The sequence below is a fragment of the Heterodontus francisci genome, chromosome 12, assembly GCF_036365525.1.
Source record: "Heterodontus francisci isolate sHetFra1 chromosome 12, sHetFra1.hap1, whole genome shotgun sequence".
Classification (NCBI taxonomy): Eukaryota; Metazoa; Chordata; class Chondrichthyes; order Heterodontiformes; family Heterodontidae; genus Heterodontus; species Heterodontus francisci.
Window position 1 is genome coordinate 111669307 of NC_090382.1, and position 21272 is coordinate 111690578.

At 41.2% G+C, this 21272-nt stretch overlaps 1 protein-coding gene and 1 pseudogene across 1 annotated transcript in view; one reads left to right on the top strand and one right to left on the bottom strand.

Moving 5' to 3' along the window:
- LOC137376076 (protocadherin gamma-C5-like) overlaps positions 1-20280 on the top strand; it is a 187358-nt gene extending 167078 nt beyond the window's left edge. The window contains exon 4 of the mRNA XM_068044088.1: positions 18854-20280. Coding sequence (XP_067900189.1) covers positions 18854-19128 — 275 coding nt within the window. The 3' untranslated portion in view covers positions 19129-20280. The remainder of the gene's footprint in view (positions 1-18853) is intronic.
- On the bottom strand, positions 724-834 carry LOC137376105 (U2 spliceosomal RNA; annotated as a pseudogene).
- Positions 20281-21272: the final 992 nt, after the last annotated feature.

Sequence of the window (21272 nt, forward strand, 5' to 3'; positions counted from 1 at the left end):
CAGGTCTTGTAGAGATGGCCTGCCGCACCGCACAAGTTGCAACACTTAGCCTGCTTACAGTCCTTGGTCTGATGGCCTTCCTCCTTGCAGTTCTTGCAAACAACCGTGCTGCAGTTGGCTGCCATGTGACCAGATTTACCACAGGTGCGGCAAACTCTGGGCTGCCCAGCGTAGACCAAGAAGCCTCGACTTCCCCCGATAGCAAAGCTGGAGGGAGGGTGGATGATGGCTCCACTGGGATCTACCTTCAAGGTCACCTTGACCTGCCGCTTGCTGGTCCAGATCCCAAAGGGGTCCTTGACATCAGTTCTGCTGCCGGCCACCTCGACGTACCTGGCGAGAAAGGTGAGTACATCCACCACCGGAACATGGGGGTTGTAGAGGTGAATCGTCACCACCCGGTCCCGTTGTGACGGAAGCGTGAAGAGCGGCTCCGCTGTGAGGATCGACAGTGGCGCCCGGTCCCCTTTCTCCTTGAACGCCTTCAAGAACTTGATGCATCCCGCCACGTTCCGGAACGTCACGTCGAAGTATCCACTGCTGGGGAAATCCTGCAGGCAGAAGATGTCCGTCGCTTGAAATCCGCAGCAATCGAAGAGAATTTTCTTGATGAAGAAGGTGCGATCGACCGGTGCATCTCCTTCCTTGTCTTTCACGACCACCCGAACGGTGTTGCGCACTCCCTGGCCCGAAGCTCGAAAATTGGTTATAGCCATTTTACTCAAAGCTTCCCCAGGATCAAAAGGCAATGATCATGGTCTCTTCTCAATCAAATAAGCACTGATAAGAACAGATACTACACTTGATCTTAGCCAAAAGGCCGAGACAAGTGATGGACTAAACTTTTCTCTGATTACAATTAATTTTTGTGATAATCCTATTTTCAGCTTCAGTAATTAAACTACACCAGTTACCATTATTATGAAAGTGATTCTGCTTTGTTAAAAATATTTTTTTTAAAAAAGGAATTTATAGTTAAGCTGAATAAATGTTGGATCAGTTTTTTTAAATCAAGAGGACAGCGAGGGAGCCAGATTGGCAACATGTTGCTGTTTGTCACATGGCTCAGGCTAGGCTTCGAGCAGAAACCCTGGCAACAGGGGCAGAAAGGTGACAAGCACTCCTTTGATTGGACAAGCCCAGTAGCAACAGAACACCTGGGATGGGCAGAAAAACTGATAAGTTTTCTGGTTGTGAGTCAGCATGTGTTTTACCTCCTGGAGGAAGAAACCAGATTCTTGCTGAATCTTTTTAAAAACATGTGCTGTTGAAGTGTCAAAAAAAGGCAGAAGCGGAGAATTTCAAGAAAGACCAGAAGACTACAACCCAGCTCACTTTCTCGCAATTCCCTAAAAGGCTCTGTAAAGTTCAGTGTGTCAATTTGTCTTGTTTCCTGTATTTCAAGAAGGTCTGCTAAATTACTTTTCAACGCTGCCTGAAGAGAACTAATTCTAGAAGATTCTAAAGAACCTGCCTGCTTGTGCTCAAAGGTTGGACTGTGTGCCAGTTTGGTGCAGCGTGTCTCATCAGCTGTTTTTCCAGGGGTGGGCAAGTGATCTGCCCGGGTGTGTTTTTTTGTCTGTAATAGAGTTCTGATCTAAAAAATCCTTTTTTAAAAATTCTTTCGGTTAACCAATGTATATGTGTGTGTGAGTGTGAAGGGACTAAGGAAAAGGGGACTTTTTTAAATTTAATGTTGGATTTTTAAAAATGTGATCGACGTGATATTGTTTTATTTCATTACTAGTTAAGACTTGTTTTATAATAAACTGTTAATTTTATTATTCAGTAAAGAAATCTGGTTAGTGTTTTCCATTCTGGGGAAAATGGTGTATCTGATTGACTGTTTCAACAAGTGGGAAAACTTTAAAGAACATGTTGTGACCTGTGGAGAAGTGGGACTGAATGAACAGTGCACTCCTCCCGCCTCGGCCATAACAATATCAAGAAATAATTTCAAAGCAAAATTATTTTTAGAAGTTTTAAAATGTTGCCTGATTGTGCTGCTTCATGGTAAATTTTGCATTCTGTGACATTCAAATGAATTTGAGCGGAAATTTGAAGGAAAAAACATTGTCAAAACCTGTAAATTCTGGTCTCAATTTGTGCATTGACTGCCAATTATGCCCAAAGTGGAAACTCTATCCCCAGGTGCTTATTACATGGGGAATGACAGGTGTCGATGTCCACTCCATCACTCCAAAGTGCAGAATTATTTGCCATTCAGGAGAATATAGAGTAAATAAAGAGAAACTGTTTATCATGGATAAAAGGTTGATATGAGAGGGCATAGCTTTAATCTGGTTGGCAAAAGGACCAGAGGCAGCATGACGAAAACCTTTTCTACACAATACGTTTTAGGATTTCAAATGCACTGCCTGGTAGTGTGCTGGAAACAGATTCAATAGTAGCCTTCAAAATGGAATTGGATAAATACTTAAATGAGAAAAAATTGCAGGGGCATGGAGAAAAAGCAAGGGAATGGGACTAATTGGCCTGAATTTTAGAAGCTCACCACCGAGAACAGTGGCAAGCTTGAAAGAAGGCACAACCCAAGCATGACATGTCTGCCGCTGAGCCCCGCAATATTTTGCGCGAGGTTCATGTTAATGGAGGGGGCGAAACAGCTGCCCCAATGGCGTAGATGGAGCAGCCGCTCTGGCCCGGCCAAGGCATCCTGCGCCACCGTGCAGGTGCCGGCTGCATTTTTAAAGGTCTTCAAGCCCTTATCGGTAATTGTAATATTTAAAGGTGCTGCTGCAATTAAAAGTGGAAATGAAATTTAAATGTAATTTTGAAACCCCTCTCTACACCCCCCTACTGAGTAAACAATAAATAAAATGACCTAAATCCCCCAAAAAACCACCTTTTGCTATGCCAAACTTTCAACCCCCAACTTCATTACCTTTGACACTCAACCCCTTCCCACCATCCCCACGACCAATCAGAAGGATTTTCAGTGCTCCCCCCTCCCCCCACAGCCTGAACATTTCAGTCCTCCCACCTTCCCACCCAGTGTCATGGCTCGGACCTCCATACGGAGATCCGAAGGCATGGGAGTTCCAGCCACCTGCCGGAATATCGGCATGGGATGGCTGTCGGTTTAAGGTAAGGTAATTTGCATTCATTTAATTTGATTTTAATATTAAAATGGAGGCCCCACCGTCAAGCGGCGGGGGCAGAGTGGGGGAGGGTGACCCTGCACCAAGGCCTCGCCGCCACCGGTAAAATGCGGTGGGGCCTTCCCAGCAATGGGGGTCGTGGTGGGCCTCTCCTGGAAGAATTTTATGGGCCCCCCCACCACAACCCCTGACCTTGGAGGCCTGGTAAAATTCAGCCCATAGTGTCTCGATGGACAGAATGGCCTGTTTCTGTGCTGTACTATTCTATGATTTTGTGTCTATGATTTTAAATGTCCTTTGTAAGCCTCCAATATGGTGGCAGGATGTTGCTGGCTAATTGTGAGCCACAAGTGTGTTGCCTGCCATATTGTAAAGACCAAGAAATTGATGAGCAGAGCCTATGCCTGAAGCAGGTATTAGGCTCTGTGCATATTCAAATAAAAGTGGCCTAACACCTGGTAGAGGTCCCCACTGCAAGATTAGTTTGCTTTTTGGAAATCAGGTATTTAAACGTGGCATTTTAGGTCACAACCATCAAGGTAAGTTTTTAAAATATAATTAACTGAATGTGGAGCCAGGTGGAACATGGAGTAAACATTGACTGCTCCACCCCCTGACCAGCTACGGTCCCCAATGACCCCCCAATTGGCACTACCGGCCACCACTAGTCCTCTCAAGCACTGCTATCTCGCCCAACCACAGCCATCTCTCCCTCACCCTTCCTGACCCCATCACCAACCCATCTTCATTTTTCTGAGGACTGTTACTAGTGCCGCAGCAGCCTGATTTGTAATTACACGTTTCCAATAACTCTGCACAGCTCACCAGCTTTAAGGAACTCAGGTTTGAGACCCAATATCGGGGGATGCCTCAGACATCACTTCTCAGGCACAGAGGATGTAACCTGTGGCCCCCAAATTTCTAGAGCTAAAACACAAAACCTGTATATTTTCACTTGTTTCTGGTTGAGCAGATCTACATGGTTATTTTTAAATGTTTTATTGTGACAATTCTTCTGTAGGTGATGAGGAAAATTATGTCCGGTTTAACATTTCAGAAAATTACCACTGTTGGTCATCTATCAACCCGAGAATTTTCTGTCACCTGATTAAATAACATTTATATGATTTTTTTCTTTCATTAAATCCATGAAGATTTCATATCAGGCTGCCTCATTTGGCTCTGTTTGAGTTTATAACAATACAGAGAGTTCATTTTATTGTACTTTATAAAATGGACAGAATTGGTTTTCTTTTTTTTAAATCAGTGGATCTATGACATGGGTGACAACTCATTATCATGCTTAAAGATTTCCAAACACTAAGCTACTGCAAAATTTACTCAGATTGAATTTTTATTTGCCCCATACGGAGTGCACATTCTCCTCCCATGGGGCCACACCCTACTTACCTAGGTTAAGGGAGCAATTTTGGAGGTTGCCAAGAGCCAAAGCTTCTGGAATTCCCAAATGTGCACAAGGGGGCTGCTTGAATTTAGTCAGCTAAAAATGTGTTGTACATGCCACTAGTAAGTTGTCACTTGTCTTGTCCACTGGAGCTCAGTGAGAGAAATTCAGGTCCCAGTGACAGGTTTATCCCTAAAAGTGCCGGAAGACTGGTTAGTCAATCATCAACAGTGCCTTGGAGTCCAAAAGACCTGCTGAGTTAGATAGTGCAATATTGAGTCTGCTGTGGAGGATTGACACAGTTTGAACCTCCTTTGCCAGGCTTAATCATGCAGCCATCTCACTTACCTATCTCCAAAAGTCATGAAGCACCTGAAAAGCGTGGGCTTATATCCCTGTTTGGCAGATAGCGGGCAACAGGAACTCTCTTCATATGTGGTATGATGAGCAACATAGTTCACTATAAAAAGTAAGAGTGCATGCCGGTATCTTTATGACAATAGTATGAACAATGGTTGCATCCGTTGGAGATGCAGAGCTTCAATTTAGCTGATTGCATCTCTTGTAACCCATTCATAGTAGTGCCAAAACCAATTCATCAACTTATGTTCTCGATGCCATGTATCAAGGTGACTCATCGTCAACTGCTTAATCCAAGTCATTGTGTGAGGGGCTTTGGCACAGGAGACATTTCCATCTTGGTGCTGAGTCTTCATGTAGGGTGCCCCATGACAGGTCAGTTCAGGCTTTCTCTTCCTGAAACTATCCCCCTCTTTGCTATGTCACAGCTTGGTCATCGATCTCCTACATGGACCAAAAGATGTCCTTCCATTGCTAAACTAGGGCTTCACATCTCTAACACCTTTGCTCTTTCTCATTGTGGTCCCAAAGTACACAGTAAAGGTGATATCATACCAATATGAACAAGCAACTAGCTCATGGTCACTCTGTCTTCCAAGTCATGCAGTTCAGCCATTGAAAGCCACAATACTCCAATTGGGAGCATCATCACCATAGTTATCTGATTGTTCTAGTGACCAGGTTGAGTACACTTCTTCCTAGGTAAGTCTATGAACAACACAATGGGCTGCATTTTGTCCTGTGCTTGAAAGTAGGAATGGAGGCAGAGGCACACAAAATAACAGGGGGTGATGCCAGTTGGTGTGGCCAACATTGTCCTTCCCCCATGCTCTTTTGTCCATGGCTATGAATTTGGAGGACAACCCTCATGCCCAAGGCCAATTGAGCCCCTTAAGTGGCCAATTAGGGGCTACAGTGAAAGCAGGAGGCCTCCTAGTGGGCTTGGGCTGGGGGGGGGGGGGGGTTGCTCCCTCCTCTGGGGGCAATCCATGCCCCATGGAGTGACCCCCAGCACCAATGGCCACTCTGTGGCACGAATGCCTCCCTGGCCTCAGCAACCTCCCTCCCTACCCCTCGCTGGGGCCTGTCTGACTGGCCCCAGCGACCCCGAACTCACTTAACAGCATCCCAGAATCTCCTCCATCTTTGCCACTGCAGGCCTCCTACAGTACTGGCAGTGACCACTGCTCCTGGTGGTGCTGCTGGTACTGCTGAGCTGCCACCCCTCTGATTGGCTGTCAGCTCAGGAGGCGGGTGTTTGTCCTTTAAAGGGACGGTGTCCCCGATGCAGACAGTTAATTGTTGCCTGCCTTAAAATTACACCAATGTTCCAACAGAAGGCGAAGGTGCATTTGCTCCACCCCCCCCCCCCCTCCTTCCGGCCCACCACCAGGAACCCGTGGCTGGTATAAAATTCTGGCCATTATCTTTTGCAAAAAGAAATTAGAATGAGGAACTCACTACCACAATGAGTAGTTGAGGCAAATAGCATACATATGTAAAGCAAAGCTGGATAAGTACTTAAGGGAGAAAGAAATAGAAGGTTATGCTGATCAGGTTAGACAAAGCAGGGAGAGAGGAGGTTCATGTGGAGTATAAACACTGGCATAGACCCGTTGAACCAACTAAACTGTTTCTGTATTATAAATGCTATGTAGTTTGATTGAAGTGATTATGATTACTAGAAAAAAACACAAGAATTTAGAATTGCAGCAGCCTCAATAGCTCAGTAAGTCCATGCATCAAATGGTGCAGTAAGCGCCAAGATTAAACAACCCCAACTTTGACCTACATTCAGTGGTGTTAGCTGAGATGAGCTAACTTAGCGGATGGAGTACATAAAATGGTTTGCATGTCCCCAGGTAAGTAAGAAAGGGATATCAGGCAGTGTTTCCACTTCTGATCACTATCCAATCTCCTCTGCTGTTGGGGCTAAGTAAAAACAAAATCTGTCCCATTTGATGGTCCATCAGAGAGCTAAATAGCATGATGATACTCACCATTCAGACTGACACGAAAATAATCGTTTTGGGGAAGGATTGGTGGAGAGAGGAGAAAATTGGAAAGTAATGTATTCAGAAACCAACTATTAATTCTACGAAGGAACAGTCACAACAGGTCTAATTAAATGTGAAACCTCTCCTTGTGAAGGCTGCAACAATATAAGGCTGGTATGCTAGTCACATATGCACTTCTACCAACAGGGAGCTTCTGAGCAGACTGTGACACAAGCAAGATGCACCCTGCTAGAATTGCCAAATATCAATAAATTAATTGTTTAGTTCTATTACTTCTAAATATTCACATATCTATTCAGAAAATTCTTATGGTTTGCCACACTTGCTAATGCCTCTGTCATATTTGCACCAGAGAATATCACATACACAAGACAGTAATAAATAACAATTGAAAAAGAAGGAAAGTAACATTCAAAATGGGTACATAAATAAAAACAGTTATATGAACTGTCAATGAAACATTACTGAGAACATATGGAAACAACCAATTAAGAATGCAATGTCAGGAAAAGTTAGCATAAAAACATAACGAATTAAAGTTTTCAATATTTTTGAAAATTCCATTGGCTGCCTGAAAAATATCTGTGGGGAGGTAGCAGTGGCCAAGGAGGTGTAGTGTTGGTGATTGGTGGCTGGTGCAGTGATCGGTGTCCAGGTAGACCAAGTGTATGCCTGGCTGCCAGAAGAAGGGAAAACTAAGCTTGCAGTGGAGTCCTCAAACAGGTATTAGGCCCATTTGCATTTGCAAAGCATCCCATGCCTATTTCAGGTTTGGGTACTGCATACTAATATTTTGGCCATTGTCAATATGGCAGTCAGTACATTTCTTCCTCTTAATGAGCGTGTGTTTCCTGCCTGCTATATTGGATGGGCATTTAGCACCGCAAAAACTGGTACCAAGTGACCAATCTTTAGCCCATGCAGTTATTAGACTGGCAGCAGTGTTGCATTTGTTGGAACTGAACAAACAGCAAAAGAGTGCAGATGCAAATCCATTCTAACATCCAATTTAATCCTGTACAATTTATGTAAAGCATTCAGAGCTCATTGTTCCATCACTACAATTAGTTCTGAAGCTAATTAATATATTTCTCGACTGACCAATTTCAAATTCATGAACACGTTGTGCCTGCAGCCAATCTTTAACATCTTGAGGTTACTGCCAACACTTTTCCATCTAATGGAATTAATTTCTTTTCTTTTCCATTTGTCAAATAAAACAGCATCAATATAATTATCCCTTCGTTCACTGAAGAATCAGGGTGCATAAAATTAAAAACTTCATGAATATATAAGCATAACTGTGTATATTTTTTCAAAGCTACAGGGAAAACTTAAGAATTAAAAAGTATATAATTTGGCAGCCATTGCTCCTCTAGTTAGTAGCAATTGCTAAAATGGAAATTAGGAAACTCTCCCAAAGGCACAGTTCGTAAAAGCAGTATAATAAGTGCACAAAGCCTAGCCATGCAGTTCAGTAGTTTCTGGTCTTATTCTCCGTCTGTGTGGAGTGAGCTGAGATGTTAGTATGGGCAATGAAAATAGTTTCAGTGGAACTGAAATTCATCTTCAGGGGTGGTGCAAAATGGATGAGAGAACCAGCAGCTTGCTCTGCAGCTCGCCCAATTTTAATGTGAAAGAGAATCAGTTGGGATGTAAAACTGTTGATTCACTATCACCTGTTTTGCACTACTGCCAATGACCAATTTCACCCTGCTTTCCTTTAGGAAGGAAGGTCTAAGTGATATATGCTCCTAATTCTGTACAGTGATCTGCTGAAAAGTAACGTGTATATCGATATATATATATAGGATGAGGATGGAATCAGCTTCCAGCTCCAACTGGCTGTACTCCATAATCAAATAACATACTGACTGTCATTCCCCATGTTGGGGCTCAATGTACAACCATATGGGCAAGGTGCTGAAGGATCATAGCTACCTGTAGATGTGCAGCCTATCAGGAATGAATGAATTCAGAAGAAGGAACAAATTTGGTGAAAATCATTACCCCAGACCTTTTCTGTTCACTCGGAACTTAGCTGCCTAAATGGCCACGTCAGCCTTCACACCACCTGATATTGCACCGGCCTGGTGCAAGTGACTTGCAGCAACTGGATTCCCATTTGAGGCATGCAGATCATTGATTCTATGGTAATGAGGTCCAGCCCTCAAAATACACCGGGCATTCACTGGCAAGAAAGGGTAAGAGTTCCATCCCCTGCACCCCCCCATTCCATGACTGATGTTTCAATTGATTTGGCTTAAAATCTACCTCAAATTAGAAAAAAATGAAAATCACATCTTTTGTTGACACAAAAACCCCAGATTAAGTTTTAAGAAAATGTTATGGGACGTGTTTTAGACAATTGTGGCGTTTTGATTACATTGGCTTGTCTTTTTCACTTGCTACTAATTTTGCTAGTGGCATCCTGATTAAACATTATGGATGTTCATGGGCAAGTATGCCAAATGATGCATTGTTAAGGTAAGTAGACCACAAAGGTTTGAGGGTTGTTCTTGAGTTATCTGAAGTGATGACTAAGTGTGAGTGAGTTGCTGTCAGGTGAGAACAGACAGGGGCTCAACTGTGATTCTACACCCCCAAACATACCCCAACAAAGGGTCTTTGAACAGCTGGATGACTTTCATAGTGGAAGCTCAAATATGAGGACTAGCCATTCAGTGAGGTACCAGAAATTATTAGTTCATACAGACTCCAGTCCAAAATGAATCAGGGAAGATGAAATTGGGGAAAAAGGTACTAGAATGTATCAATAATGTTTTAATATACTTGACAACATGAGGCAAGTTGGAGCAGAAACGCCCTGCACTAAACTTGGGCATGAAGTGTGTTTCAACTCATGATTGTCCACCTGGTGAGTCTCTACTATGCTGCCCAGCTAGATGCTGTTCACCTGGCTTGGATTATGATTAAGGAGGAGGGAAAATTAGAGCGACATTGATCCAGGTTTGTCATGTTCAGCTACTATAGTGATAATGTAGCAGAAATTTTGTGTAATTATGGAACATCAATGATCAGCCGTAGCAGTTGCACTCTATCGTTCTCATGCAGTTTGTTGAATCAAAGGTTGAAAAGATTCACTGTAAACATCTGTTATAGAACAAAAAACTCCTGAGTGGTTCACAATATTTTATTTCTAAATGCATTGAAAACTCTTAAGTCCAGCATTATCAACGGAAAATCCTTTATCAATGTGTCAACATGAAATTGACATTGAGGGATTGAATTTCTGCAAGGGGCCTACCAATGGTCCATTATGAATTTGCTGTCATGTAGTTTGCACTATCTCTTGGTGCTTTTCATGGATTTTCTGCCGAAGCTTTACCAAATGATCAGGGACCCTTGAGAAACCAATGTGAGTGTCACTATGGAGCTGTTGAAGCTTTTGAGCTTCCATTGTGTTTGCCAGAAACCTCCTCTGACCCTGCCCCTATTTCTTTAATCCCCTCCTCCTTCTTCCCACTCTCCTGTCTCTGTAGCTCCCCTTTTTACCTTCCCCTCCCTTCCTCTCCATTGTCTCCACTCTTTCCCTACTCTTCTCTCTCTCCCGCCCATCTATATTAAATTCAGGCCCGATCTGCCTCTGCCGATTGATGGAAAAGAACCCGACTCTATTTGAAGAGGAGTTTCCCAGAATTGTTGCTACAATGTAGTCCTCAACCAAACAAAGCAATCTACCTGGTCATTTATCCCATTGCTGTTTGTGGTACCATACTGTGCACAAATTAACTGCTTGATTTGCCTATGAAACAATGATAACTTTCTTTCAAAAATAATTGATTGACTATGAAGATTCTGTAAGGCATCCTTAAGACATGAAAAGTGCTATATAAATGCAATTTTTTTATTTCTTAATAAAAATATTAATTTTGTGCAACTGATGAAATTGTGCAGTAGGATTGCCTGAAGTAAATTTTCTATAGATGGCACATTTTTAAATCAGGAAAAGAAGTAGTGAATGTTGCCTTAGGTCAAGGCCTTGATTATGTCACGATCATTTAAGTTAAGGCATGAAGAAGCAAAAATGGAAAATATAAAATGGTACTGAATGACTGGTTCAGATAAATGAGATTATAATAGCATGAACTGAGTTGCATTTTCTTCTTCCCAACCTTTTTCCCATCTTTTCTTGTATAATTAATAATCATGGTGTCAAAAATATTGCTAAGATGATTTGTATCTTTAGAATTGATAATACAGGATATCAGAAATGCAGTATACTTCCTTGGGTGTTTTACTGTTTTATGTGGCTAATTTATTTGTATTAATGGATATTAAATTATGAGTCATAGATAATAGTAGCTACAGTGAGCATTTGCTCTTTATTGACATAAAAAGTTGAATTATGAGTTCTGGTGTGTTTATTTGATTGAACAAAAAGGAAAGAATTTTGTCTAGAAAAAAACAATTATATCAGAGAGTTGTTGACTCCTCCATCTTTGCAAACTACCACTCATTTCCAACCTCCTTTTCTTTCCTAAGTCCTTGAATGCACTGTCATCTGTCAAATCCATACCACTCTTCCCATAACTCCGTGTTTCCGTCCCTTCAATCCGGTTACTGCCCTGCCACAGTACTGAAACAGTTCTTATCAAAGTCACAAATTGTATCCAATGTGACTGTGACAGTGGTAAGCTAACCCTCCTTGTCCTTCTTGACCTGTCAGCCACTTTTAATATGGTTGACTACCCCATCCTGCTCCAACACCCCTCCACCATCATCCAGCTGAGTGGGTCTGCACTCGCCTTTTTCAATTCTTATCTATTGAGCCGTAACCAGGGAATCACCTGCAATGACTTTTCATCCCCACTCCTGCACTTTTACCTCTGATGTCCCGCAAGGATCTATCTTTGCCCCCCAACCACCCCACCCACAATTTTCATCTACATGCTGCCCCACATTGATATTATCTGAAAATGTGGGGGCATCAGTTTCCATATTGTTACAACTGAGGTAGGAGGAGTGCACTGTTAATTCAGTCCCACTTCTCCACAGGTCACAACATATATTTAAATTTTCCCACTTACTGAAACCATTAATCAGATACTCTATTTTTCTCCCCCAGAACAAAGCACACCTACCAGGTTTCTTTAATAAACATCAAAATTATCCATTTATTATAAACCAAATCTTAACCAATAATAAAGTAAACATATGTGTGTATTGAAATATTAAAGCCCCTTATTTATCCTAGCCCTCACACACACACACACACAACATACACAGGCGGTTAACTGGGGAAAAATAAAAGGGATTTTTATTTACAGCTGTTACAAAGAAACAGAAGGAATTGAAAAAAAAACACTTAGGCTTAAACAAAGGTATGGAAGGAAGTCCTTTGTTTTGGCAAGGTTCCCCAAAGGCGAATCGGCAGCTGTCAATAGAATCTCCCTCGAATGGTCCTTTCTAGACGATGTTGATATTCAGTCTAGGTAGGTTTCCAAAAGATGCAGCACAGAAAGCTCCAGTCAGGCTTTACAGCAGGAAGTAGCAACAAACATCTTCTTAAATCTGTAGCAGTAATATAGCAGTAAAGGTTTCTTCAAATGCAGGAGGAAATAGTAAAACTTGATGCAGGAATTCTTCAAAGAGAGAAATATATCAGCTGTCTTTTCCTGGCAGGTACACAGCAACTTCTTTTTTATGTTCTCAGGCCAAACACCAACTGGCTTTTTTAACAGTTCAAATCGAAACTAACTTTTTCCAGAAACCAGTCCTGCAGCAAATATAAATCTTGGCTTGTCATTCCTTTGCAAACATCCTTTCAGAGTCACAGGCACAACCCCTGCTGGGTTATTTGCAAACATATGCTTTCCAGTAAGACTTGCTTACTAGCCAACCTTCTGATGACCTTCCCTTTTTGTTTTTTAAACACAAAGTTCAGCAATCTCCAGATGATTCAATGTCCACAATTCAACTATAGGTTATTTAAAACATATTTTACAAAAGAAACAGAAGCAATTTGTAACAATATGTCTGCTGATGTCACCCAGTTCTGCCTCACAATCAACTCTCTCGGCCCCTTTACTGGCTCTACATTGTCAGACTGCTTGACTAACCTCCAGTACTGGATGTGCAATAATTTCCTGCAGCTACATAATGGGAAGACCAAAGCCATTGTCTTCTATCCCTGGCACAAACTCCATTCATTAACTACTGTCTTCATTCCTCTCTTTGGCAACTGTCTGAGGCCAAACCAAATTGCTAACAATCTTGGTGCCACCATTGACCTTGATATGAGTTGCTGACCACATATCCATGCCATCACCTAAAACTGCCTATTTCCACCTCTGTAACATCGTCCGACTCCACCCTTGCATCAGCTCATCTGCTCTGCTGTTCAAATGCTCATCCATGCATTTGTTACTTCAAGACCTGACTATTCCAAAGCACTCCCGATCAGGCTCCCATGTTCTATCCTGTGTAAATGTGAGGTCATCTAAAACTCTGCTATCCATGTCCTAACTCACACCAAGTCCCATTCGCCCATCACCTCTACGCTCGCTGACCTACATTGTATCCTAGTTAAGCAACATCTCGATTTTAAAATGCTCATCCTTGTTTGCAAACCCTCCATTGCCCCACTTCACCCTAACTCTGTAACATCCTCCAGCCCTATAATTCTCTGAGATATTTGTGCTCCTGTAATTCTGGCATCTTGAACAACCCCAATTTAAATCACTGCACCATTGGTGGCCATGCCTTCCGTTGCCAAGATCCTAACCTTTGGAATTGTATCCTGAAACCTCTTTTCCTGTCTTACCTTCTTTAAAATCCTCTTTAAAACTATCGTCTTTGGCCAAGCTTTTGGTCATCTCCCCTAATTTCTCATTTGGATGGCAATTTTTGTTTGATAATGGTCCTGTGAAGCACCTTGGGACATTTTACAATGTTAAGGGCTCTATATATGTACAGAGTACCTGTGTTACATATCATTTGCAAAGGGTCAAGTAGATTCGAGAATTAAATGCGTGGCTCAAAGAGTGTTGTGGGAAAAAAGGGGTTTTGACTTGTGGGACACTGACACCAATACTGGAGAAAGAAAGAACTGTTCTGAACCCAGTTCTGAAGAAGGGTCACTGACCTGAAACATTAACTCTGCTTCTCTCTCCACAGATGCTGCCAGACCTGCTGAGTTTTTCCAGCATTTTCTGTTTTTATTTAAGATTTCCAGCATCTGCAGTATTTTGATTTTATTAAAGAAAGAACTGTTCCGTTGGGATGGGCTCCATATAAACTTGCTGGGATCAATGTTCTGGTGAATGGTATTACTTGGGCTGTGGATAGGGCTTTAAACTAAAAGAGAGGGGTGAGAGGTCAAGTTAAGGGAAATCTAGAAATCTAAAGAAAGAGTTTGAGGCAATAGAGCAGTGCAGAAATTGGGTAGCCGCAAGCAGAGTAGATTAAGAAGGGCCAGAGACTATAACAATAATAGTGCATCAGTGAATAAGGTCCATGCAAAATATAGCTGTAAAGAAATAAAACTAAAGACTATTTATCTGAATGTGTGAAACATTCACAGTAAGATAGATGAACTAGCGGAAGAAATGTAGATAAATGGTTTAGATCTAATCGCCATTACAGAGACATAGTTTCAAGGTGACCATGGTTGGGCAATAAATATGCCAGGGTACACAATATTTCGAAAGGCAGACAGAATGAAAAAGGATGAAAAGTAGCCCTGATAGTAAAGGATGACGTAAGGTCAGTAGTGAGAAAGGATCTTGGCTCAGGAGATCAGGAAGTAGATTCAGTATGGGAAAGATTAGGAATAGCAAGAGTCAGAAAACATTGGTGGGAGTAGTTTATAGGCAACCCCCATCCCATCCCACCCCACCCCACCCCACTCCACCCCCAATAGTAGTTATGCCGTTAGACAGAGCATTAAGCAAGAATGATTGGAGTTGTAACAAAGGCAATGGAATAATTGTGGGGGACTTTAATCTTCATATAGTCCAGACAAATCAAATTGAAAAAGGTAGCCTGGACGATGAGATAGTGGAATAATTTTGTGACAGTTTCCTGGAACTAGAATTAAAGAACAAAGAACAGTACAGCACAGGAACAGGCCATTTGGCCCTCCATGCCTGCGCCGATCTTGATGCCTGCCTAAACTAACACCTTCTGCACTTCCGGGGCCCATATCCCTCTATTCCCTTCCTAAAGCTAAAATAAAATTAAAATACTGCAGATGCTGGGAATCTGAAAAAAACGCAGCTAGTGCTGGAAATACTCAGCAGGTTTGGCAGCATCTGTGGAGAGAGAAAAAGTGTTAACAAGCTATATTTTGTTCTCCTCCCAATGTTGAGCTCCATGGTGGGAGTGATTGGAAGATTGGAGCAGCAGGGGCTCGCCATGGAACCCGACACCAGGATTGCTGGGCCCGATCTTCCTAGTGCTGAGGAAGCTCTGGGCCATGCCTTCTGCTGCTCTGTGTTGGGACCCAACTTGATATATTTAAATTACCTGTTTGCATTCATTAAAATCTAATCTGCAGCAATTTTACCTGCTGATCCAGATCTCCAGTGTGACGATGGCACTCAAGCACCTTCACTTTCCCATCCAGGGAAAGATGGTGCCACCGAGATGGGGAAGGGGGATCTTTGCATTTGTAGTGTATTGGTGGGTGGTAGGGTGGGGGGGGGGGTGCGGGGGAGGGAGGAAGGGGTCAACTCTGCATTTGTAGTGTATTTGTTGGGGGGGGGAATGGGGCAAATATGTATTTTTGCTATAATTGAGGGCAGGCAGATGGGGGCAACTCTGCAGTTTCTTCCACAGGGCTGGCAGACGTTTAAAAATGGTACTAGCGCCTGCACAGAAACATTTGACGCCATTTACAGCATTGCCGAGTGCACCCCTGCCAGGTGATTGGAGGGGGGGGGGGAGCGGATGGCTGCCATGCATATGATAATGAGCTGCTGGGCTCAAAATTGCAGTGGTGTGGCGGCGCATGGCGCTGCATGCCTGCCGCCATTTTTTACGCCACCGCCGCTCCTGGCATTGGGACCAGAAGATTCAGCCCAACGTTTCAGGTCCATGACCTTTTATCACTAGCAGCAGAACTTATGAATTGTCATAGACTTGAAATGTTAAGTCTGTTTCTCTCTCCACAGATGCTGCCAGACCTGCTGAGCATTTCCATCACTTTCTGTTTTTATTTTAGGGTTAAAGCTATTCTGATTCTAGTATTGTGCAATGAGGTAGTTTTTATTAGTAATCTCACAGTAAAAGATCATCTTAGAATAGGTGATCATAATACACTGAATTTCATATTAGGTTTGAAAGTGCCATACTCCAGTCCCAAACAAGAATCTTAAGCTTAAACAAAACATAGACATGAGGGGGGAGCTGGCTAAGGTTGATTGGGTAAATAGACTAAAAGGTATGACAGTAAATAAACAGTGTAAAACATTTAAAGAAATAATTCAAAATGTTCAACAAAAATACATTCCATTTAAAAGCAAAAACTCAGCAAGAAAGATCCATCCATGGCTTACTGGGGAAGTTAAGGGTAGAATTAAATTAGAAGAAGAGGCTTATGATGTTGCAAAGAATAGAAGTAAGCCTGAGGATGGGATGTTTCAGAAACCAGCAAAGGACAATCAAATAGTTGATAAGAAGGCAAAAAATAGAATGAGAATAAATATAAATATAAAAACAGATTGTAAGAGCTTTTACAGGTATATAAAAAGGAGAGTAGCTGAAGTAAATGCTGGTTCCTTAGAGGTAGAGACAGGAGAATCTATCATGGGAAATGAAGAAATGGCAGAGACATTGAGCAAATATTTTATGTCTGCCTTCATAGTAGAAGACACAAATTACATAGCAGAAATAGAGGGTAACCAAGGGGCTAATAAGAGTGAGTAACTTAAGGTAATTAATATCAGCAGAGAAAAAGTATTGGGGAAAGTTAGGGGACTAAAATCCAACAAAGCCCCAGGACCTGATGGCCTACATCCTAGGGTTCTAAAAGAGGTAGCTATAGAGATAGTGGATGCACTGGTTATGATTTTCCAAAATTATCTAGATTCTAAAATGATCCCAGCAGATTGGAAGTTAGCAAATGTAACACCACTATTCAGGATAGGAGGACGATAGAAGACAAGGAATTACAGGCCAGTTAGCCTGATATCAGTCATCGAGAAAATGCTGGAATCTATTATCAAGGAAGTCTTAACTTAGAAAATCATAGTATGAGCAAAGTCAACATGTTTTTACAAAAGGAAAATGATGTTTGACAATTCTTTTGAGTTTTTTGAAGATGTAAATAATGTAGATAAACAGTGTAGATAAAGAGGAGTCAGTCGATGCAGGATTTCCAAAAGGCATTTAATGTTAATATGCAAGATAAGGGTAATGGAGTTGGGGTAATATAGTAGCATGCATAGAGATTGGTTAACGGACAGGAAGAAGAGAGAAGGAATAAAGAGGGCATTTTCAAGATGAAGGCTGCAACTAGTAGAGTGCCGCAAAGATCAGTGCTGGGGCCTCAGCCATTTACAATCTACATGAATGATTTAGGTGTAGATACTGAGAGTAATGTATCCAAGTTTGCTGATGATGCAAAGCTAGGTGGAAATGCAAGCTGTGAGGAGGACGCAAAGTGACTGCAAAGAAATATGGACAGGTTACATGAGTGGACAACAAGGTGGCAGATGGCGTTTCATGTGGGGAAGTGTGAGGTTATTCACTTTGGTTGTAAGAAAAGAAAAGCGGAATGTTTTTTAAAAGGCGTGAAACTTCGAAATGTTGATGTTCAGAGGGACTTGGGTGTACTCGTACAAGGAAAACAGAAAGTTTGCATGTCGGTACAGCAAGCAATTAGTAAGGCAAATGGCATGTTAGCCTTTGTTGCTAGGGGATTGGAATACAAGAATAAGGAAGTCTTGATACAATTGTACATTGCTTTGGTGACACCATACCTGGAAAAGTATCCATATTTTTGGTCTCCATATTTAAGGGAGGATATAGTTACATTAGAAGCAGTACAGTGAAGGTTCACTAGATTGGTTCCTGGGATGAGATGCTGAGTAAATTGGGCCAATATTCTCTTGTGCTTCAAAGAATGAGTTGTGATCTCATTGAAACACATAAGATTCTGAAGAGAACTGACAGGATAGACACTGAGAGGTTGTTTCCCTTGGCTGGGGCATCTAGAACGTGGGGGCACAGTCTCAGGATAAGAGGTTGACCATTTAGAACTAATATTTCTTCATTCAAAGGATTGTGAATCTTTGGAACTGTCAACCACAGAGGGTTGTGGATGCTCTATCCCTGAGTATATTTAAGGCTGAGATAGACAGATTTTTGGTCTCTGAGGTATCAAGGGATATGGGGAGCAGGTGGGAAAGTGGAATTGAGGCAGAAGATCAGCCATGATCATACTGAATGGCAGAGCAGGCTTGAGGGGCCATATGGTCTATTCCTGCTCCTATTTTTAATGTCTTATGTTTTTATATAAATACAGTTGTTCTTGTTATTTGTAAACTAATCATAATTTCCAGGATTTTTCTTTGAGCTGAAAAAAAAGATTGTTGTTGTCCCAATTGAAATGCATGAAGAAGATTAAGAAGTTGTGATTCAGCTATTATACTCACAGAAAAATTATGTCAACAGATTGATGACACATAAAAAGTTGTTGCATGTCTGTATTTTACTATTTAAAATCTTGCATTGATTTTTTTCAAGTTTCTAGCTCTCAATTATAGCACCAATTTGTAAATAGTAAGAATATATTAATCAACTAGCCATTGATGATACCAAAGGCAATTTAATAACGTCTGAAAATTGCTAACCAGATATGCTGACCTTCTGGAAGTACTTGAAAATGCTGGAAAGTATGTCTATGTTCATACTCCTACTAGTAATAGTAATCCAGTCTCATCAGCAAATGTAATTGTACTCATGTGTAATTTGTTTTACAGAGGTGGACTACATTAAAGCATCTCCAGATCTGGAAGATGGCATACCCACCTGGGCTCCCAGGTTTGGATCTCAACATCTTGAAAACATGGAACCTGATGAGTATCAGTCTAACATCTACATTGGAGGCACTCCAGTCATGCTCTCCAGCCAACAGGACCAAGTTTCCAAGCAGGACAGGCAACATTCTGCCTCTTCCACTAAAAAAAAGAAGCGCACAAAACGATCAGAAAAGCGCGAGAGCAAAGCTACCAAGGAGGAGCCACAAAATGAGTAACACCACTTGTCCCAGCAATCTGAGAACTCTCAGTATCCAGGTCAGATCATCAGGGTAGACACAAGGGTTCTATAAATTTAATTTAAAGTCACATTCGGAAGAGGTATTGTTGTGTACACTTAAATGCTAATTTGTTTGTGTTGGATGTTTTATAATTCTAATTCAAAGGTTTTATTTAGCTTGGCTCTACTTCTTGCATCAACAAACTTTCATTTCTTATACGTTCAGCTGTAACCATATGAAAGTCAGTGGTAAAAACAAATTAAAAACAAACTATAAAAATAGCTTTTTGCTAACATGCCATCTAAGAAAATGCCCCTTTTGTGAGATATGTATTATCAATTTATACACCCTTGGTGTCTTATCCCAAGGCCTGGCTACAGAACAGATTAACACTGTACTATATATGTTTAAAGTAAAAAAATTATATATGACGTTAGTGAATATTGATTAAATTTTGAAATAACCAGCTGAAGAAACAATCAGAATTCACCTGAGATGAGTGAAAAACAACTGTACACAAAATCTGAAACCTGTATTAAGCAGTGATTATTTCCAGTGCCAATGCATAAGCAGCTTTATTCCACAGGAGTCTGAATTAAACAATTATTGAATCAATGCATGTCATGCCAAACTAACGGCTGCAGTTTCTCCATGTCTCAACAAACTGTGACTGGGATTGAAGAACAGCATGTATTTGCCATTTCTTTTTTGGTGTTCAAACATCTGACAGTTAGATATAATTTTCCTCTATATGTAAAGTTGAAGAAAATAATCTTACGAAACTGCTATTATAAAGCATTGAAAGCTGAGCGAACAAATGTTCTTCAACTTTACAAGCAGAGCAAAATACACTCTTCTATATCTAACATAAAGTGGATGAAACAGTAAACTGGCTTCAGCTACTTACCTTAGTTAGGTCAGTCTGTTACTGCTTAATATTCATCTGAAGCATATTGTACATTTTTGACATCAGTAATCACAAAATTACGTCATTTTTTTTCAATCACCTGCGGCAAACTATGCATTTTTGTTACATTTGTACCAAAGGTGGCTTTCTTTCTCAATAACATCTAATGTAATCTTTTATGCTTAGTCTATTTTCAGATGTATTCTGTTTTTGCATGTGTAAGTAAATGTGATCAGGACAATCTTTACCATGTATGTGTGTATTAATGACAAAATATTTCACGACTTATCATTTAGCTTTCTGCACACAAATAAGTACTCTTTCTAACTAAAGCAGCTCTTTATTCATTCTTTACTATCTGTACATCTATACTTGTGTCATACTGTTAGTAGGTATGTGAGGAAAAAAATAGCCTTTTATGGCTGACCTGCAAAGTTCTAGCTGTTCTTCTTTTCAACAGCAAAAACCTGTGCTGATATACCACATTTAATGTAGGTAAACATGTCAGGGCACTTTACAAGCACTTTGCAGGCACTTTGCAGAGTTTGACTCCAAACCAAGGAAGGAGATATTAGGAGGCGCAGCCTAAAGCTTAGTTAAAAAGGCAAGTTTCAAGGAAGATCTGAAAAGTAAGAGGTATTGAGATGTGGAGATGTTCAGAGAGGAAATTGCACAGCTTAGGGGAGAGACAGCTAAAGGTGTGGCTGCCAAAGGTAGGCACAAGAGTGAGGGATACATAAAAAGGCCTGAGTTGTAGGAACACAGAGTGTTCAGAATATTGTAAGGCTGAAAGATGTCACAGAAATAAGGAGGCATGGGAGCATGGAGGAATTTGAGTTGCAAAGTAGAGAATTTGAAATTTGAGGCATTGTTGGATTAGTACCTAATGTAGATCAGTATTCGCAGGAAAGATGGGTGAGCAGGACTTGGTGTAGGTTGGGATATAGGCATCAGAATTTTTGATGAGTGTGAATGGTTCAGATTAGGCTTCAGTTAGTGTTTGTATGTAAAAATTTGAACCTTTTTCCAAGAATAGCAGAAATATTTACTACTACAAGCATCATCCACAAAACAAGACACATACCAAAGCTTTCATACTGACACAGTCAAGTCAAAATGCATGAAAATGCAAGTGCACCTGGAGATGTTACACACTTTGTAGACCTGGTACTATCTCACATTCTCTTCTTGTTAAATTGGACAGGCTGGCTGTATGGGAAATCGTGAAATTTCC